At 39.7% G+C, this 19,888-nt stretch overlaps 1 protein-coding gene across 47 annotated transcripts in view; it reads right to left on the reverse strand.

Annotated features, from left to right (window-relative positions):
- plekha5 (pleckstrin homology domain containing, family A member 5) overlaps positions 1–19,888 on the reverse strand; it is a 158,669-nt gene that overhangs the window by 28,601 nt on the left and 110,180 nt on the right. For 21 of the 47 annotated variants that reach the window (XM_084111221.1, XM_084111207.1, XM_084111211.1 and 18 more), the window contains 8 exons: positions 19,775–19,813; positions 13,470–13,590; positions 12,423–12,527; positions 11,191–11,263; positions 9,436–9,468; positions 7,032–7,132; positions 5,505–5,620; positions 1,952–2,866 (listed from right to left, as the gene is read on the reverse strand). In XM_084111221.1, the coding sequence (XP_083967347.1) occupies positions 1,952–2,866; positions 5,505–5,620; positions 7,032–7,132; positions 9,436–9,468; positions 11,191–11,263; positions 12,423–12,527; positions 13,470–13,590; positions 19,775–19,813 (1,503 nt within the window). Of the gene's footprint in view, positions 1–1,951; positions 2,867–5,504; positions 5,648–6,776; positions 6,881–7,031; positions 7,133–9,435; positions 9,469–11,190; positions 11,264–12,422; positions 12,528–13,469; positions 13,591–19,774; positions 19,814–19,888 lie in introns of those variants that run through there. The other 26 variants (XM_084111228.1, XM_084111230.1, XM_084111229.1 and 23 more) reach the window with 4 other exon arrangements.

Here is a 19,888-nt window from a genome sequence, read left to right on the forward strand (position 1 = left end):
ACACTGCCTGCAGACGCTGGAGTGTGTTGTGTCAGGGGACTGAGAGTGGGAGAAGAAACACTGCGTTCTGAGAGAGACAGAATGATGCATGAATCCGGTGTGTTTGGCCAGTTTCTGGCAGAGAGACGGAGGGTACAGAAACACAACTATATATGCACTCACACAGTATTTTGTGAGTTTGTAAAGTGCATATTGTACAGCTAGTAAAGCATGTATTGTGTAGTTCGTAATGCGTTTAGTTTGGGAAACATGCATAACTATGCACATTACAAACTACACAATGCACACTTTAAACTACCAAATACTCTTTGTACAAAATAAACATTATGAACTACAAAATAGTTAGTTTACAAATAAAACATATTATAAAATAAAAAAAACCCTAAACCTTATGCATTTACACCTTGAAAACTACAAAATGCTCAATTAAAGGTTTTTTTTATTTTACTGTTCTTTGAGGTTCACTTGTGTTAATAAAGTTTTTTTGCACCAAAAAATAAATAAATGTGTGTGTGTGTGTGTGTGTGGTGTGTAAAAACAATTAATAAAATGGTGTGTCTGAAATCATAGATTTTTAAGGGTCGGCTCCTTTAACGGCCACTGTTCTGATTGGCTAACATCATTGTATAGGAAACAATATCAACGCCCGCTCGCTATTGCACGCGAGTAAGTGTTTTGAAAACATTATCCATATAAAACCATCATTGTCAGACAAAGCATTATGAAATAATTTCCGGTTTTTCAACAAAAGATCTCTCATTACACTGTGCCTCGTTTACAAAGATAAAATGTTTCGAACAAACATAATCCTCAGACGGAAAATGGGACGACATTAAAATAAACCATTCACTTGTTTCCGACACTGGGATCCTTCAGAAGTTTATACAGTGATGCGGTTTAAATTAGACGCGTTAAAATGCTCTTTCACTCTTCCATTTGTTGGCAGACTCAGAAACTGAATGCGCATCTGTATACAATATAGTGTAGACAGTGTCAAAGCATATATTTGTGCAGTTGATAACATGTTTAGTGTTGTATTTTGTACAAAATAAATATATAGTGCAAACTACACTACAATGTGTGTAGCATTTAAAACGTGTTTGGTTTGAATAGTGTGTACTGTGTAGTTTACAGTGTAGCCAAATGCGGGTAAAAATCAACTGTGGCGACGGGTAACGCTGTCAAATCACTAGCCAATTTAGCAGGTTACTTATTTATGTTTACTCCCTTTGCTGGGGAAGTTCATGTAAGCCAAATCTGCACAGAATATTAAATATTAAATATACAAAATAAGCTGTAACGTAGTTAATCTGGTTTATTTTTTTCTTCTTTTTTTTTTTTGGGCTAGTAGAAATTCTGAATGGCCGGTAACTTAAACATTTAGTGGCCAAAATCAAGCGTAGCGTCAGTTCTGGCAGATCACGTTAGTCAGGCTCGCATCAGCTGACCCTCAGCTGATCCACATCTACCTATAGGAATACGACGCCTATCACTGTATACATATATAAGCTCCTTCAGTATTATCAGCAGCTATCGCGTTTCTCAGGAGCGAATTACCCTCCTCCCTCCCCAGCTCCTCTCGTCCAGTCAGGATTTGGCATTCTGATTCCCCTTGAATTATGTTGTACTTTAAAATCTTGAATTAAATATATATGCAAACTTTCATGTTGGTTCTGTTCTGTTTACCCCTAAGAGGGGTTATTGCTGCTCTCCTGCTCTTATATATGCTAGGCTGCATGGATGCGCAGGGAGTTCTCGCCCAGAACGAAACCACACCGCCAATCCAAACTGTAAGCTAATTGTCAATCGTATTTGACGGTAGTGGTCCTGACAGAATTGGCCGGTGAGTGAAAAAGTCAATTTTAAACCTTGTGTATATATAATATTTAAATAAAATAAAATAAATATATATTTGATATTGAAATGAGAGCTCTAACACGTGCGTCCTCACCTCCTGGTGTCATCGTCCGGGGCCCGTGTGCGGTGCGTCCGGACCCACTGCTCCAGCTGCTGCATGGAGCTGGTTCTGCTCAGAGATCTCTCGGGTTCTGCCGGCTGTGGCGGGACCGGCGTCCTCAGGGGCATCGTGTTGCTCATGTCTCCGGGGCTTCGGTCTCCTGCTCGTTCCCCGGAACCGTTGACCTGGGACGGCATGTACTGTCCGGATCCGGATCCTGCGCTCTGGATCTGCCTGGAGGACGAGACGGCCGCAGCGATGGCCGCCGCTTGAGCCGGCTGGAGTTTGATGCTGTTGATCTTCGTGAGCGGTCGCTCCACTGCGCCCTCTTTCTGGAAACCATATTTCTCGCCCTCCCGAGGGGGTGGGACGGGTTTCTCCGGGTCTTTATGCTTCTCTCCTTCCCTCGGGAGCGTGAGAGAATACCTTCCATCTTTCTGTAGGATCTTCTCGCCGTCTTTTGGTGGCACGTCCCTCTGAAGCGTGTACTTATCTCCGTCCTTGTGCAGTGTGTACTTCTGCCCGTCTTTCTGGAGTAGGTACTTCTCTCCGTCTTTGTGGACGGCGAATTTGTCTCCGTCTTTCTGGAGGACGTATTGCTCCACGTCTTTCTGCAACATGTAGCGGTCGCCGTCCTTCTGCAGTCTCTGAGCTTCTTTGTGCAGAGCGTAGTTGTCTGCGTCTCTCTGGAGGGTGTATCGCTCTCCGTCTTTCTGCACGCTAGCCCTGCTCTCTTTGTCTTTTTGGATGCAGGGCTGCTTGTCCACGGGTTTCTGCTTCTTCTCCTCCTGGCGGTGAGTCTCGCGGTTTCTCTCATTGTTTTGGATCTCGGGTCGGGTCAGGACTCGGTGATTCAGCATGTTGTTCATCTCCTGAGGGCTGCGTGGGTCAACCTTTACCTTCTCAAGCCTGCAGATGAGAGAGAAAGAGTGAGAGTGTGAGAGAGAGAAGGAAAAGCAAGTGAGAGAAATCCAGAACATTCATGCTTCTTTGGATATTACTTTTCATGTAGTGTGTAATATACAGTCGCTGTCTGTGAATGTAAAAGGTCTGGCAAAGTTTCAAAGATCAAAGTGCAGATAAATAAAGTTATTGTCGCCAAACGAAAGAACCGATTCTGAACTGAAACGAGTCGTCAGTAATTCCACTCTTACTTCCTGCTCGAACCTACGTAGTTTTGTTTCCAACACGCTGTAAGCAGTCGACCAATCACAACGGACTGGGTCATCTGACCAATCAGAGCAGAGGAAGCTCTCAGAAAGGCGCAGTTTAGAGAGACTGAATCCTTGATCAAACCGTTTCAGACGCTGTGAGAAAACAGGTGATTCTGCATTGTATGTTATGAGAAAATGAAAGTGTTTTATGACCTTGGCTAGTGCTTTTTGTCGTTCTCTGCTATTATAGTTTTTCAAGATGGCGGAACGACATGGAAGCCTCCTGGGACTTACCCGTCCAATGTAAATAAAGATAAGAAATTCTTCGCTTACGAGGATAAGTCGATCATTGGCAGAGGTAATTTTACACCAATGAGGACATATTTATGAATTATGATTTTAGCTAATAAAATACTTAAAAAACTACACAGTGTACCTTTAAAAGAAAATTAAACTGCTCTAAATGCACAATATATGAGCACAGATAACCAAGTAAATCTTTACTAGGTCTGTCACCTGACTAAACAATTTATTCAAATTTATTTACATACTCATTCATAAATTGTTTACCATTATTTGCCAAAAAAGCCCCAAATTAAGATAATTTATGCTAGGGTTGCTGCACAAGCGTGTTTGAAGGGTTGCTGATATGATACTGTGGTCTTGCATGGTTTGTAAAGCACACTTCTGCTATCTTTGCCTCTTTTATCATCCGCCACGTGAACATCTTAAGTGTGATCAATTAGTAAGGAACAGAATGCCTCTCCTTTCCTTACCTTACCTTAAGCTTAATACTTAGGGAGCAGTAATTACACATTAAAAGCAACGGTCTGGTGGATCTAACCCTTTGTTTTACATCTAGTTTCTGTGCCCATCACAAAAACCTCCACTGTAATGTCAACACCAAGAAGCTTTCACAAAGATTATGCCTTAAAACTGTGTAATACAGAGCAACACTCCAACGAGACTAAGTCACACACTTTTTGAACAAACATGCGTTTCCATTAATAAAAGCCACTTTATTTCTATGAAAAGTGTTTGAGCCACAGTTCATCACAGCTGTGATCCAATTGCCAAAAAGCAATTTTAGTAAAAATCAAAAAAGCAAATGTTTAAGTCTGAGAGATTTCTTCGGCATCTGTGATTGTGCTAAAAGCTGCACTGAAATAAAGTCTCAGAAACATCCAATGCACTCAGAAATCTGTGAAAATCTGTGCTTGTGAGACTCTCTCGGGAGAGAAGAGGCTCTTGTCTAGAAACTCGACAGCTTTCCTCAAAAAGATACGACAAAAGCGCTGTGATAAAGAGTGCTAAGAGCAAAGACGAAACACTGAAGTGACTGAGGCGGGTCAACAAAAACAAGTCAACAATATAAAAAGTTCAAGATAAATAGAGACAAAATAAGTCTACAAAGCCATGGTGACATGTTTTGTGGCTCAATGTGGACCAATCAATGTTTCCCATTTATAATGTCTTTAAGCCATTTCGTTAGCCTGGAAATCCAGACCCAAATCTGAAAGATTAAGGGTCTGGCATTGAGTAATGAAAATCTCCCAACTCGAGGGGCGGAACCAAGCATGCATTTGAAAATCTCACTGCACGCAATTAGATAACACTACGACCAATCACAAGTTATCGCTTAGCTACCAGCGGAGCTAACTGGTAGATTAGACTCTTGCTGTATCCGGTCGGCAAAACAGCAAAAACGTCCTTCTTGCAAAGGAAGGATTCGAGCGCCGTCTTCTGTTCCTCTTTTAGATAAAAAGCCAAGTCTAACTCGTTCATTGTAGCAGCCAAAGCCGTTTCAAACAACTGGTGTTCCTCCATAGCCATCTTGCAATGTTTACTAATGACTTCGACGTCACAGCGCTGTCGTCTTCTGTTTAGCTCGCCTCTGGCCCGCCTATATCAGATAACCCGATGTGATTGGTGCAGCTCGGCTACTAGGGCATAGTTAATGAGCATCATTACTCATTGCCAGAGTAACTCGCTGAGCAAATTCAACTTGTGCTCTCGCGAGAACTCTGGATTTCCAGGGTACCATTTCGTAATGATTGTACTTAAAAATGCCGACTTTCTGACATACAAAATGTTCTGAATCAAACTCATTTAAGTGTTCTCTCATTAAACCTGATGATAAGAGTACTTATTAACATTTTGACATGATTACTGATCATAAAGAAGATATTTTTTTATTTTATGATTATTTTTAAATTATTAACTACATTGCTTTATTATTATTTGCATTCAAATTTATTGTTGTTGTTGCTTTTTGTACTTATTCTTAACCTGGAAAAACAAACAAACAAATAGCTGTAAATGTCAATGAAGTGGTACACCATGGATGTGTTCTTTCTGATTGGATCAGTGAGAACCAAAGCATGTTTTCTTACCTTCTGATTGGCTCGGTGTGGACCATTGCCGCGTCCGTCATAACCTTCATCCAGGACTCCATATCTTTGGCTGTGTCGGTGCTGAAATAGTATGTGCGCATGTTTGGATGCGTCGCCTAGTTGTGAGAAACCAACAGAGCAACCTGGGGGAAAAAAAAGAGCAGACAATGAATATCAATAAACAACAGCCTTGTGTCCTATATGATGTCAGTGGCACAAAATGCAATAATGCTGGAGCAGTCTTTCTGAAGTGAGCAGATCCTCGTCAGGAGGGTTTGAGTTGACAGACCCCCATCGTTCAGAGCCTCTCAGGAGTGTGACAGCTCTGACAGCTTTTGTCTGGATACTCCAACTTGTCTTTCACAACAGTTTATAGACGCTTAAACGAACGAAGCGCTGAACGCTTTGGAATAGTTAACAAGAACTAGTGAGACCCTAGTAGTGAGATGCCTCAATCTACATAGGCAGCCTCCTCCTAAAGCAGACAAAAATTACATTTCAGTTAGATGCACTCTTAAAAATAAAGGTTCTTTATTGGCATCAATGGTTCTATGAAGAACCTTTAACATCCATGGAATCTTTGCATTCCAAAAAAGGTTCTTTAGAGTGGAAAAGATTCCATAGATTTTTTTAAAAATGTTCTTCACACTAAAATAAATAAATAAATATTATTATACTATTTTTAAGAGTGCATCCAATTTTATTTGGAAAATCTTTGATATTATCACTTATGATTAGAGATGCACTGATGTTTCGGCCGCCGATATTTAGTGATATCGGCTATAGCATGAAAAAGGCCAAACAAACCAATATTATTAATTAACTGCATGAAGGCAATGGGTTGTAGAATTTTAGTGGGGGAAAAGCAGTCAATCTTTCTCAAAATTCATACTTGTGTATGTATATATAAAGCAACAGTACTGGAATTATTTGTTAATGAGTTCATTAAAGAAATATGCAATGTTCTATTATAATAAGTCATATATGACTTAGTATTTGATCGCAAAAATAACCTCTGAAGATTGTCTTATAATGGATCCAATCCATGATCATCCTGGTATTCACAGTAATGTGCACTTTTTCTTTGTGAAATTTTCAGTGTGAAAAAACTACTAGCACTATTTATACTACAAAAAGCCATAGAATAGTGCATACATATGCAAATTGGGAGGCACCTATAGTTAAGATAGTCTAGATAATGAACAGATTTAGGCGTTCCTGGTTAATGCGGTGAGGTTTGTTAATGTGTCATTGTGCGGACTCAATACTCACCGTATTAGCAAAGCTCCATCCGGTTAACACGTTGACGCTCAAGTTCATTAAGCCTCACAGAGAACAAGCCGCACCATTGTGAGTGAAAGAGAATAAGAGAGAGTCGACATGAAAATATCTGCACTAATTGGCAAATGACTCCACTGAGAATAAAACTCAAGTGTTTCATCTTTTCTTCACCGGTCCTTCCACCTGCCCATCACATAAACATATAAAATATGGCCATGTTCAAAGGATTCTGAATATGTCTCTGACCTTGAAGGCGTATTTCCTGCTTATGTGGTCGTCCACGGACAGCATGGAAATGTGGAAGCTGGGCAGGAGGATACTTCCCAAGATTCCTTCTTCTTTCTCATCTGAAGACACAAAGAGAGAGACGTAGTGAACATTAGCATATATTAGACGTCAGCCAGGGAACTTGTTACATTTGCAGCTGAAGCCCTGACTGAGTGTTTATTTCGGCAGGGGTGTTGGTAAACAGACAAGTCTAGCGGGGCTGATGGGAAAACTGCAGGGCTGTGTGCATTCGAGCATGTCAATAAGGTTGCGATTGTTCTCGACTGTGAACTCAATCGTTTTGATTGCAGACTGCAACGAATCTGTCAAGAGTTGCTTGCCGACGGAGTCAATTCAGAGTGACAGATGTGTTAACAGTTACTGTTATCGTAATAATGCAGAAAACAGCACGTTCCCATCACCAGCTTCCATAAGCGCAAGACTTTTCACGGCCATTATGCCCTTTATTATTTCCAACCATCACATGAAACTTGCAAATTTTATCATCTGTAAGGTCACTTAAAGAAGCAACAGCATGCATAAAGTCGAATAAATTTCAGATCAAATGCAATTGTTAATGATATTGCTGTTATACAACAGTTCGATAAACCAGAAGTTAATACTGAGCAACTTACAACCAACTAAGTTGTTGAAATTAATACTTTAATTACTTGAAAATTAAAATACTTCCAAATACTTCCAAAAAGTCAAAAAAAAATACTTCCAAAGTCAAAAGAAAAACTACCATAGCACATCTCCATGAATGTGTTTCAACGAGTGAATCAGTGTGTTTGAATGAATCTGCTGAATGAATGATTCAATGAATCACTCAAAAGACACTTGTTTCGTTCCTGAATGAATCGAATCGGTTGAGTGAGGAATTCAATGATTGACTCTAAAATTCAATTTGTTTCCAAATGAATTCGTGTTTTTGAAGGAATCGGTTGAGTAAATGAATAACTCACTCATAAAGACAGTCACAATCTATATATACTTCCTATATTAACTGTTGCATAATTAGCGTTAGGCGGATGTTTGAATCCCTAACCCGAAATATGGGCAATTTAATGATGCTTCACCACCATGTGTTGCTAACGTCTTTTAAAAGTTACATGGAGCAAGTTTTTGCATCCATAAGTGTGTTCTGGAAACATCCCACACGCTGTGAGCGGCTCAGATCCGTGAGGCGGTGTTCAGAACTCCTGTGTGTTGTTGTTACTGAAGGAAACCTGCCGGCGGCTCACAGCAGACACCGCGCTGAACCACTGACAGCAGTGAGACGAACAAACAAACACAAACCAACACAGAGAGATTCTCAATTCTCTTGTCAAGATCAGACTCAGCGTGGCAGCTTCAGGGAAACCACATACTGATACAAAAAAAATAAAAAATAAATCAAAGCCTAGAGTAAGTTCAGAGCCGGATATTAGAAATGCACAGCTCTAACAATTCTGCTCAAAATCTCATCCAACGCATAATTCCACAAACAATTCCACAGATTTTATTACAGAAATTGAACCGCAGTCATTAGGATTAGAGTTGAAAAGAACAATTCTGGTTCTTATCTGAATGAGCAGTCAGGGTGATTTTCACATAGTTTTGCAGCAAATATTCTAGGCTACGTCATACAATTTTCAAAAGTCTTGTGAAGAAATAATCAGTATGGGTTTCATGGCCTTATTTCAGTGAGAATTTTTTTTTGTATTTTCAAAAACCACGCATAAATGTCATTATCTCAAAACTACAAACTTTTACATACATGCTGTTGATATATTATTGTAGCAGAGTTTGTGCTGAATACAGTGTAATTAGACTTTAGCCATGAAAATGTCACAAGTAACAGATATAACCAGAAATGTCAGAGCATGTCAGAACACCTCCAGGGCCCAGAAAACAGCTCAGACCTCAAGCGTTTGAGAAGCTGGACATCTTGTTGGTTTTATACAAATTACGTAAACAGAGAATATTTGTTTTCGTTTTGAATCCGATTATTTAAAAGTACACACTTAAATGTTTATAAAGGTATATGGCTCATAAATGTGTGACAAGTATTCGCTGAGTTTTGTTTCAGTTTATAGACGTGCTCAAGAAAAAAAAGTTCACCGCGACAGAGAGGCAGAACGCACACCCTGTTTATTTTCTTTATTTTACAAAAGCACAATGTTTTGATTTGATTGTAAGTGGACACATACAAAAGGAGAAATATCACAGATTCTTTTTTTATATTTCTTCTTTCTGTATGACCATAAATGATGGAGTAATTTAAGTTTATAGTGCTACAATGTGGAGAAAATCCGGCAAAACGCGCCCGCGCGTTTGCCGACCTCAGAGGGTTAAAGGGATAGTTCACCCAAAAGAGAAAGTTCTATCATTGTTTACTCACCGTCAAGTCTATACATGCATGAAGTTCTTTCTTCTGTTGAGCATAAATGAAGATATTATTTTTTGAAAGAAGTTTCTTTTGTTTACCAAGGCTGCATTTATTTGATTAAAAAGATTCAGTAAAAACAGGGAAATATTACAATTTAAAGGGGTGGTATAATGCCCTTTCCACAAGATGTAAAATAAGTCTCTGATGTCCCCAGAGTGTGTATGTGAAGTTTTAGCTCAAAATACCCCACAGATATTTTTATATAGCATGTTAAATTTGTCACTTTTTGAGGGCGAGCAAAAATGCACCGTTTTTGTGTCTGTCCCTTTAAATGCAAATGAGCTGCTGCTCCCGGCACAGGGGGCGGAGCTTCAACAGCTTGTCATTTTACCTCACACACACATGCACTGAAAATGTCAAACACTTTTAGCCTTTTATGTTCAAACCGGATTCAGACAATGATGGAGAGACTCAAGAAGAAGTGACAACATGTAGAAGAGCAACAGGACATTTCTGAATGGTTAGTTGATGAATTTATGTAGCTTATGTGTAGTTATCTTCTAGTCATTGATTAGCATATTCTGTCATGATATTCTATAAATCACGTTCCCGGGAGCGGGGTTTATGTAAATTTTAGGGTTAGTGATGCCACTAACCCGGGAGGAATGTGGTGTAGTCTCTACCAGCCGTTTGTTGTAGTCCTTAAAAAGGGATTTCTTTAAAAGCAAATATCTCCCTTTGCTTTGAACTTTGAGCGTTGTAACTTTGCAGATGTTGTTTATGCTCAAACAGCAACATTACACACTAACTAAAGTTAGAAAAGTGAAATCATATCCAACCACCCCTTTAAAATAACAGTTGTTTTGAAACTTTTTTTTTGAAAGTGAAAATAAAAGTAAATAAAAATCTGTAGAGACTCCATGTGTGATTAGGTATCACATGTCTTACATAATATGGGGGTTTTACCTTTGTAACAGACCCAAACCAGTGAACTAGTGCATCATGACTGTGTGCAGTACCAGCTAGTATAGACAGGGGGCGTCAGACTCCTCTGTGATCAGGGCATTCAGTACTACATCAATGACATCCACACCGGTCTTCTTGAGCAACATTTAATCTGACCCGCCGATACAGACTCACAGAAAGACGGATGATATGAACAGACTGAGAGCGCTCTGTGCAGTCTGAGCACGTCTGTTGCGTAGTTTGAATACTGCTCTGTCTTCTCTGTCAGCCAATAAACAGCCTCGACCCTCATGGGCCCGGCCATGAAAGAGCGATCTGATTGCTCTGCCGGACTGGTTAATTGCACAATTTATGGAGATCTAGGAGCGTGTCCTCAGGAGACTTCAGCATGCAGCAGAACCCGTCCAATGAGACACATTTGGACTCAATCTGTTTTGCCTCCTTTCCTTTCTCGCTGAATATGAGTGTTTATTAAAGAGAATACTTGACTATAAACTCTCGAACTTTTAACTGAATCCTTAGTGAACCGAAATCATCACATGGAATCAGAATCATTAAATTGCAAATTATTTCCCTGTTACTGCTCACATAAAGTTATGGTTACAGTAAGCATAAGCAACCACTCATTCAGCATTATTGCCATGTTAACAGTGCTATGATTCGAAAAATATACCACGTAAAACACATAGATAGCAGTGCAAGTGTGTCACTTGATCATATAGTGGCATAAGTCAACAGAAACTGCTCTGAGATTAATTAATCCTAGCTCACAAACAACGTAAACGAAGACGCTCGACTCACCTCTGTAGTAGAAGAGGCACATGTCACACAGCACGAACCATCTCTTCTTCCACATCTTCATCCCGGTACTGTCCTGCAAAAGCCCAGAAGCAGCACAACAACTGTCAATCAAACCAGCCAACCAATCACAGTGCATCATGGAGAGCCCCGCACATTCCAATGCTTGCTTATTTTCCTCACACAGCACCAAATCTCTCTCATTTTGTTGAGTTAAATTGCTGCGGTTCTCCAGAGCACAAGCTCATCTCTTTTTTAAGGCGACTCGTTTTATTTGAGGCATGAATCACATTCATATTCCTCCCTCGTGTTTTACTGTTTGTTGTGTTAATGTTTGCACCGTGTAAGCATGTAAATTTTAATTTCAACAACAAAGCCCGACGATTTTGCTTGTGCTGCGGGAGCAGCTTTGATGGAGTAGTTCGGGGAAGGGGAGAGACCACCTCTGAAGTCGTGTTTTTCGTGGAAACACTGCTTTCAAAGGAACGCTGGCGCAGCGATCACACACACAAAGACAACATGAAGTTACTGATGCGGCCGTAGCGCTTTATGTGTTCATTTCACTCTGCCTTTTATGTGAAGCGCTTTTGAAAAATATGATGCAAAAGCACAAATGTGCCTAGGGAGCCGTGCATGTAATGCATAAAAACAGGCAGATGAAGCTCTGATTGAAACTTATGATGGATAAGCTTTTAAATGCAGTCAAATCTCAGAAATCATGACCATCAGCAACAAAATAACTCAAAAAAGTTCAACTGAGAACATTTACCTCGCTATGCACTTGTTTGTACATGTACTCTGGAAGTACATTAGTGTAACGTGGTAATGCATATCATTACCATAATGCAAAACAACATTGTCCTTATATAAATATAATTACATTTAATAAATTATATTTTTGACTGATACTTTTTTTTTAATGAGTATGGAAATAATGTTATAATGCAAAAATTATTTCTATGATGCTATATATTTTTTCCTGTTGAAGCACATAAGAGTCCCATGGAAATGCATATCATTACCGTAATGCAAAACTGATTTTATAAAATCAAATCAAAAATCAAATAAAATGAAATGAAATAAAACGGGATAATTGATTCTTTTTAGTTTTTTGCATTACAGTAATGAGACTGAATGTGCATAAATGTCATGAAAACAATATGATAATGCAAAAAAACATGTTGTTTTTTACACGAGATTCTTCCATGCGCGTGTAAGATGCTGGAGTCACACACCTGTTTGTAAAGCCAGCCGTTTTTCACCACCGGAGCGTTGGGGTTCCTCCTGATGGAGTTGGACCTCTTCCCAAAGTTGTGGACTTTCTTTGAGGACCTGGATGGCTGCAAACAGCGCAAGAGGAGATTATTCTGAGAAATGACACTTCCGAGAACTCGAGCTTGCCTGTATACATTATTCAGTGATCGAGTTGTGAATAATTACAACTTACTAGTGAATTCGTTTAGTGGAGCTGAGAAAACGAGTGCAAGGCATGCATTATGAATCGACGGCACTTACGGACCCTTAGAAAGTTAAAAAGCGCCTTAACAGAAGCCAAAACACATGGGCAACAATAACAATCTGTGGAAGAGGCGAGTTTATCTGTCATTCATCTCGCTCTGATGAGACACAATCATACAGACCGGCAAGTCGCTGATCTCTGGACTTCGATTGTTCATAATGATAATAAATCATAGGTCTCATTTCATCATCTTAGCATCTCCCGAGTCAAACTAACATTTCTTCCTGACAAACAATACCATAATCAGCCTTGTGAAATGTATGCGTTTATGTATTTGTATGCATGCACTGTATGCATATTCATTTATTTATTTGAGAAATAATCCAAACCACATCCATTCATGAATTGTTTATCTTGTTTGGGTGTTTTTATGTGATAAAGAGTTTAGGGATATGGTAAGTTGTCTGAAAGACTAGTTGAGTAGTATTTTGAAAGACTTGAATATTGAGGTTTAGGAACATCTCTAAGGCAGAGTTTCCATCCATATATTTTTATGCATTAAAAATGCAGGATGGAAAAACAAGATGCGAATCAAATTTACTAAATGCGCTGAAAATATCTGCAATGCTCGCTTGAGATGGATATCTAACTAGTTGCCCATGCATTTTTATGATACTCTATATCAACTCAAGCAAAGACGATGAAGTAAATGTCCAGTAATGAGGACAATAATTGGTCTAGATGCTATTGATGCATGATGGGACAGTCCAATCTGTTACGCTGGAACTAGGCCAAGGTCAGTGAGTTAGTGTGTGTGGCTCACTCTGGTTGTGGGACTGCTGGGATGTGTGGTGTAGTCTGAGCCGCCCGTGTAGTTCGACGCTTCGCTCATGGTGCTGGTTGGACGTTCTTTCTTCTCGGCCTCTGGTGCTTTGGTCGCTGGTCTGGAAGAGGAGGAGAAGAAGAAGAAAGAAGGAGGGGAAGAGGAACAACATAAAAAATTCAGACCTGTAGGAATATTCTGGGTTGTTTATTTGATCTACTGCATGCTGTCTATTACCACAGACAATTATTTATTCAAATGCTTTACAGCAAAGTAACTCACAACAGAAGCAAATGAGAAATGCAATATCAACTCTATATAAAATATTGTGGAATAAGTCCCACCTTCTGAACAAAAAGAGTTATTCGCCAACTGGTAAAGTCACTGCATCACTGCAGCGGCCTTTAGAAGCTTAGATGCACTTTATGTCAAGATTTAAGCATTTAGGCCTCTTTACACTGCAGGTCTTGATGCCCAATTCTGATTTGTTGCCTATATCTGATTTTTTTGACCGTCCGTTTACACGTTCTTTCAAGTGTGACCCATACCGATTCATGCGTTTACACCATAGACTGTAAAAAATATGGACAAAGCGTCTGTGACGTCACCCATAGACTTTCTGAAGAACGGTTTTGAAGCCGTTTATGGGGGGTATGGGCGGCGCCATCTTGGAAAATCTTGGGAAATCCTAACCCCGCCCACCTTCTGACGCAGCGCGCGTCACTCAGCTCGCTCTGCTACTCCGGTTATCTCTGTGTATATTAGGCAACGAAATATGTTATAAAACACCATACTAACTCTTTTCGTTTTCATTTAAAGAAATCTTAAACATTATAGCCACACAAATGTGGTTCAGGCAACGCGTATTGATTATATTCACTGCACATAACGTTTGCCTATTTATAAAAAAACAAAATATAAAACACAAACCTGCCTCTTTTTGTTTTAAATATAATATAAAAATATTAAACATTTTAATATGGTCCAGGCAATATGTGCATTTGTACTAAACAACAGATGTTGCAGTAAACAGCATTACAGATCATCTTCGTTGTATTAAAATTTAAAATGACAAAACTCAACCCAGTCTCTTTTTGTTAAATTTCACTTTTATCAATATTAGCCATTATAAAAGTATAAGTAAAAGGTACAAGAAGCTATACAAATAAAGCAAACAATTCAGTCAAACATACAAAGTCAGCGCTCTAGTCTAACCATACAACGGTAAAGTTAAATAGCTTATAAAGTTATGAAACTTCCCCTCAGCCAAAACGATTGGCCAGGGAACAAATTATAGATTCACGAGACCAAAAATCGCCCATTAGATATACACAAGACGAATTATATCTCATGTTTAACCACTACAGAGACGCCAGAGTCCGCAAGTAAACGCCAGAACGACTAGCCAAGGAAAAGCTGTACCAGGCAGGGTACATGAGCGCCGAGCGCCCGGTCATCGCTGGATCTCACAACCTGGATAAAATTTTCATAAATCTTTAAATAAACCACAGATTTGAGCTTTAAACAACTACATTCTCGCCTGAAAAACTCTTAAAACTACATTTCATGATATAGAAACAGTAGTATTATATTTCAACTGTGTTAAAAAATGGCGCTTCTTATGTTGTCATTCTCCTTGGCGCAGCCTAAGCTGTCAATCAAGCTGTCAATCAAAGTTAACCACGCCCTTATTTGTCATACATTTTATATCTAAATACGATCTAAACTAACGAGTTAGAAAAAAATTCACCCCCCTCACAGTTGTCAGGCACTCGGAAGCTATCGAAAAATACAATAAAAGTCCATGGGACCAACCTGTAAAAACATGAATTTATGCTGTAAAAAACGGACATTTTAACATGGGGTCTATGGACATTTGCTCCCTTTTGGGACCTCCCTCTAGCGGATTTTCGATGTATTGCAGTTTTTCGCACTTCCGGGTAGGCTTCATTTTTCAGATTAGAATGTTGCCGCTTGGTTTACACTTGCCATACTATCTGAAACATCGCGCATGCTTAAAGGGTTAAATTATCTTGCACAGATGGACGAATGCAAAATATGATTGATGCTAGCTCTGCGATATATGCGAAGTTCGCCAAGCATCACCATGATTATGAGGCGGAGGAGGACGAAAAGTCTGTGCTCATGCTTCAGTTAGTGTGTGCGAGAGAGATCTCAGGACTGGTGGGAGCATACTGTGTTTAAATATTGGCTTTAACGAGGAGCAGTGGGTCCGAAATTTTAGGATGAACAAGCCAACCTTTGATATGTTGTGTCAACTTTTGTCCACATTCCTCTCCTACAATGACACAACGTTTCGTCGGGCCATCCATCCCTTTGCAGAAGCGCGTCGGGGTTTCTCTCATCATTAAACCGCGGAGACGTTGCCTAAAGCCTCAGAAAATCCGATCTGACTGTTTACATGACAGTCGCATTGGCACATATCCGATTTATTTCCACATTTGAATGAGGCCTGAAACCGATCTCGAAATATCCGAATGCATGCGTTTTTTTTCATGTTTACACTGTCATAAAACACATCCGATCTGTGTCACATATGAGCAAAAAATCAGAATTGGGTCACATTTCACTGACAGTGTAAACGAGGCCTTAGAAACACAATTTATGAGACTTTTGTAGTCAGATTTCATTGGTGATTTCAAATCTGAAATTGAATGCCGCTTTGTAGAATTTGATGTTTCCCTATCTTTTTTAAACTTAATGCATATGACATTTCCAAATGCCTACTATGCGTTCATTAGAACCATTTCACTGCAGATGCATTTACCAATTCATTTTCACCCACTAAGGAAGATTGTTTGTGGCAATCGACAGCATGCACCTGACATCAGGTTTAAAATAACCAGGAAAACTGGGTGAATGCCGAGCGGTTGCTGTGCAGATGAGTGAGGAAAGATCTTGAGCTTCTTCTGCGAGACACTCAAGGAGTTTGGGCTGTAAACTGCTGTTTTAATAAGTCAGAGCACTTCGGCACTGAGACAGAAAGAGAAAGACAGAGAGGAAAGGGAAAAATCAAGGAGACCGGCCCCATGCATCAAAGCAATTACTCACTCCACGTCTCCGCTGATCTACTCCCACACAATTGACATCCTTAAATGGCCTGCCAGCTCCGGGTCTGACATACCGCATCCACACTTTATGACCCAGTCAAGCTGAAGGGCAAAAGCAAACTTAAGGCCAGAAAAATCAAGGTTTTAAACCGAACGTCACGCCAGGACAGACCACAGCCTTATTTAACGAAAGTGAAGAAAAACACAATAAAAATGGGCATAAACCCTTGAAATCCCATGACACACGGATGCTGAATCGGGAGCCGGATCGGAGAGGCATTGTCCCGTAGGGTTGGCCTATATTCTGACGCTACGGTAGAGCGACGACGTCTCGGGATAGCGCTGCTATCTGGAGCAAGGGAGAGGAGAGAACACCAGGGTAAAAAATAAAGCTGTCTGGCTTCTGGGTCAACTCGCAAAAAAAGAAAACACTTTCTTTTCACAAAATGGCTGAATATTAGCTCCGATTAAACAGATAAATCGAGTCTCCCACACGCACTGCGTCAGGAGGTTAAATATTGTTATGCTCTTATTATAACTGCATGTAGAAAAAATGATTCTGCTAAACTTCTTAGACAGAAAAAAATAAAGTTATACAGGTTTTGAGGGTGAGCAGATTGAATTTTGTGTTTGTTTTTTTTGTCTGAACTATTTCTTTACCTCAGATCATTTGCATGGGTGCCTGCCTTTTGACACAAGCATCTGATTTTGTGTTGGAAACAAACACAAAGAGACACATTGTGAGATGCAGTCATGCACACACCAGCACCACAGAGAGAGATGAAAAAGTACAAAACACACTACACTGCTATCCTGGGTCACGCAGACCCGAGTACGACCTTCCAGGCCGCTGATCTCAAATTAAATTGAGCATTCAACACGGCTATTAGCGTTCATTAATTAATCTCTTCTGAAATAATGAGCTTTAGCGTGCGCTCGGTGGCCATCGCTCGCTTGACATCTGACGGCGTCTTCAGAGGAAGAGTGGCAGCGAGTGTGAAATTAGCCCGATGTCACCCGGCTAAACCGCGCTGAATCCAGAGATAATTGACGGAGGAGTTCGGATGGGTTTGTGGGATGGACGGGCACCGGCACCGACTGGAGGTCATCAGCTAAAATGAGTGAGTCATGCTAGCCTTAAAAACACCGTTTCTCTCTCACAGCCTTCAACTCGTGCTTTTCCTTCACGGCAGCATCATTAGAGAAGGTTAAACTCAACAGCCTCGAGGAACATTAAAGGGCTCATTGGATGCAAAATTCACTTTTATATGGTGTTTGCATATAAATGTGTCTGCAGTGTGTGGACACAACCACCATACAATTAAAAAAATCAATTTTTTTTTAATCCTTAAAAAGTCTAAACACTCAATAATCAAGCCGTTTGGATTTTTTGAGCACTGTGATGTCATAATGCTCATGCTCCGCCCACGAGTGCTGACGGACTGTCCCATATTAGCATATTCACGCCCTCAGCCAATCGACACCCCCCATGGAGTGAGCAGTTGCTCATTATCATTTAAAGAGACATGCACCGAAACGGGTCGCTGTGAACACAGCTGTTTTTGAGGAGGTCAAATGAGTGTTGTTTCACACAACCATTGAGGAATTTTAATCAAAGTATATTACAAACTTTACATGAACACCCTAAAGAATCATGCCAACTTGTGGAAAATGGGCATCCGATGACCCCTTTAAGAAAATATCTGGTCTTATTGGAATAATTTCCCAATGTTAGACCTGGAAAATCTAGCTTTTTTATTTTTTAAAGGTGTTGAAGTCATCAAGAAATTATGCTCACAAAAACATTTGGGCGGGACATGATTTTATCCATCAGGAATTGATTGGAAACAGAAGATTAGATGAAAAAAAGAATGTCTATATATGGTCATTCAAGGGGATTGGTTGAAAAATTGAGGGATTTGTGATGTCATACAGAAATAAAAGTAGTTTCAGAGGAGGAACAAAGTAATATATTTTTTTATTATGAAGACAATTTTTTTTTTCTACATAATAATGTGAATAATTTAAAATAAGACCAGGAACATCTGATAAAAATAGAAAATAATCAATTAGGATTTCATGACTTTAATGACTCAATCTAAACCTTATCTCTAAATATTATATTTAAATACTACAGTATATTAAGACATTATATATCGATAATATTAATCTATGATATATAGTAACAGTAATATAGTAATAGTAACTATATTACTACAGTATAGTAATAGTAAATATATTGATACTATCATTGATACGATTGTTTTCAGTTTCGTTTTAATTTGAGTTAAAGTTCCATTACTTTTGTGTTGGAATGTGTTTTTATTATGAATAATATTTACACACTTTTTTGCATAATTTCAGGGGGGATTTTTTAATTTCATTACACGTTTTAGTATTCGTTAAGTCTTCGTTAATAATATCATATAACAACCCGCTCTAAAGGCCTCAATTGCTGTCCTACTTTGCATCCCAGATGTTACCAAAAAAAAAAAAAAAACAGACAGGTAAAGCAGGATTCTGGGTTTTTTAGGCATCTTGGCTCTGGAAATCAATGTCAGAACGAGGAAAGCGGGCCTCTAGGACACATTCAGCTAAATTTTCCCCATCTTGGATGCTTTCAGGACAACATTATCTCACTGTCCCAGTTAAACGCTTGACATTTCAGAGCTATTTCCAATGGTGTGTTTTGTTCTGAAAGTGGAGTCACTTACTGACAAAATCTAGCAGAATGGCATCGTTCTCAATCTAACGGGAGGCCACCGGGGGCGCGTGTACGTCAAGTCCCGTGACGGCGCGTGTTAAGCTGTGACTCGTGACGAATGAGTGTTTCATCTCCGTCCAGCGCTTGACGGGACTGTGTACAGACTGAGAGTGCTCCATCTCGTTGAGATGCGTGGGATTACGGGACCCCTGCCGAAGCGGCGGCGGACAACATAATTCATTTCTGACTGAGAGCGACCGCCCTCTCCCCACAAGGAGATGTTTCATGTTTCATATGCAACGTGGGTAAGACAAATCGGACGGCACACATAAATCTTGCATATCTCCACATTAGCGATGCATAGCAGAATATCAGGCAATTCAGTTCAAATACTTGCCTTGGGTTAGTGTTTGAGCAGAATTAATGAGACAGAATGGCAAAACAACCAGAGATGAATGGAGGCTCTGAGGCTCAAAAGAAGCGGGTGAGGTTTAAGATGACAAAAAAAGGGCTTCCCTGCAAAGCATTACCTGTTTAAAACAGGATGGACAAGTTTCCCACAATTCAGGCTAGAAAACAGAAAAAAAGGAGAGAAGATGAACCGAAAGCGTAATCATTTTGGGTTTGAAACAACTCAGAAGCAA

The sequence above is a fragment of the Abramis brama genome, assembly GCF_963993115.1.
Source record: "Abramis brama genome assembly, chromosome: 4".
NCBI classification, from domain to species: domain Eukaryota; kingdom Metazoa; phylum Chordata; class Actinopteri; order Cypriniformes; family Leuciscidae; genus Abramis; species Abramis brama.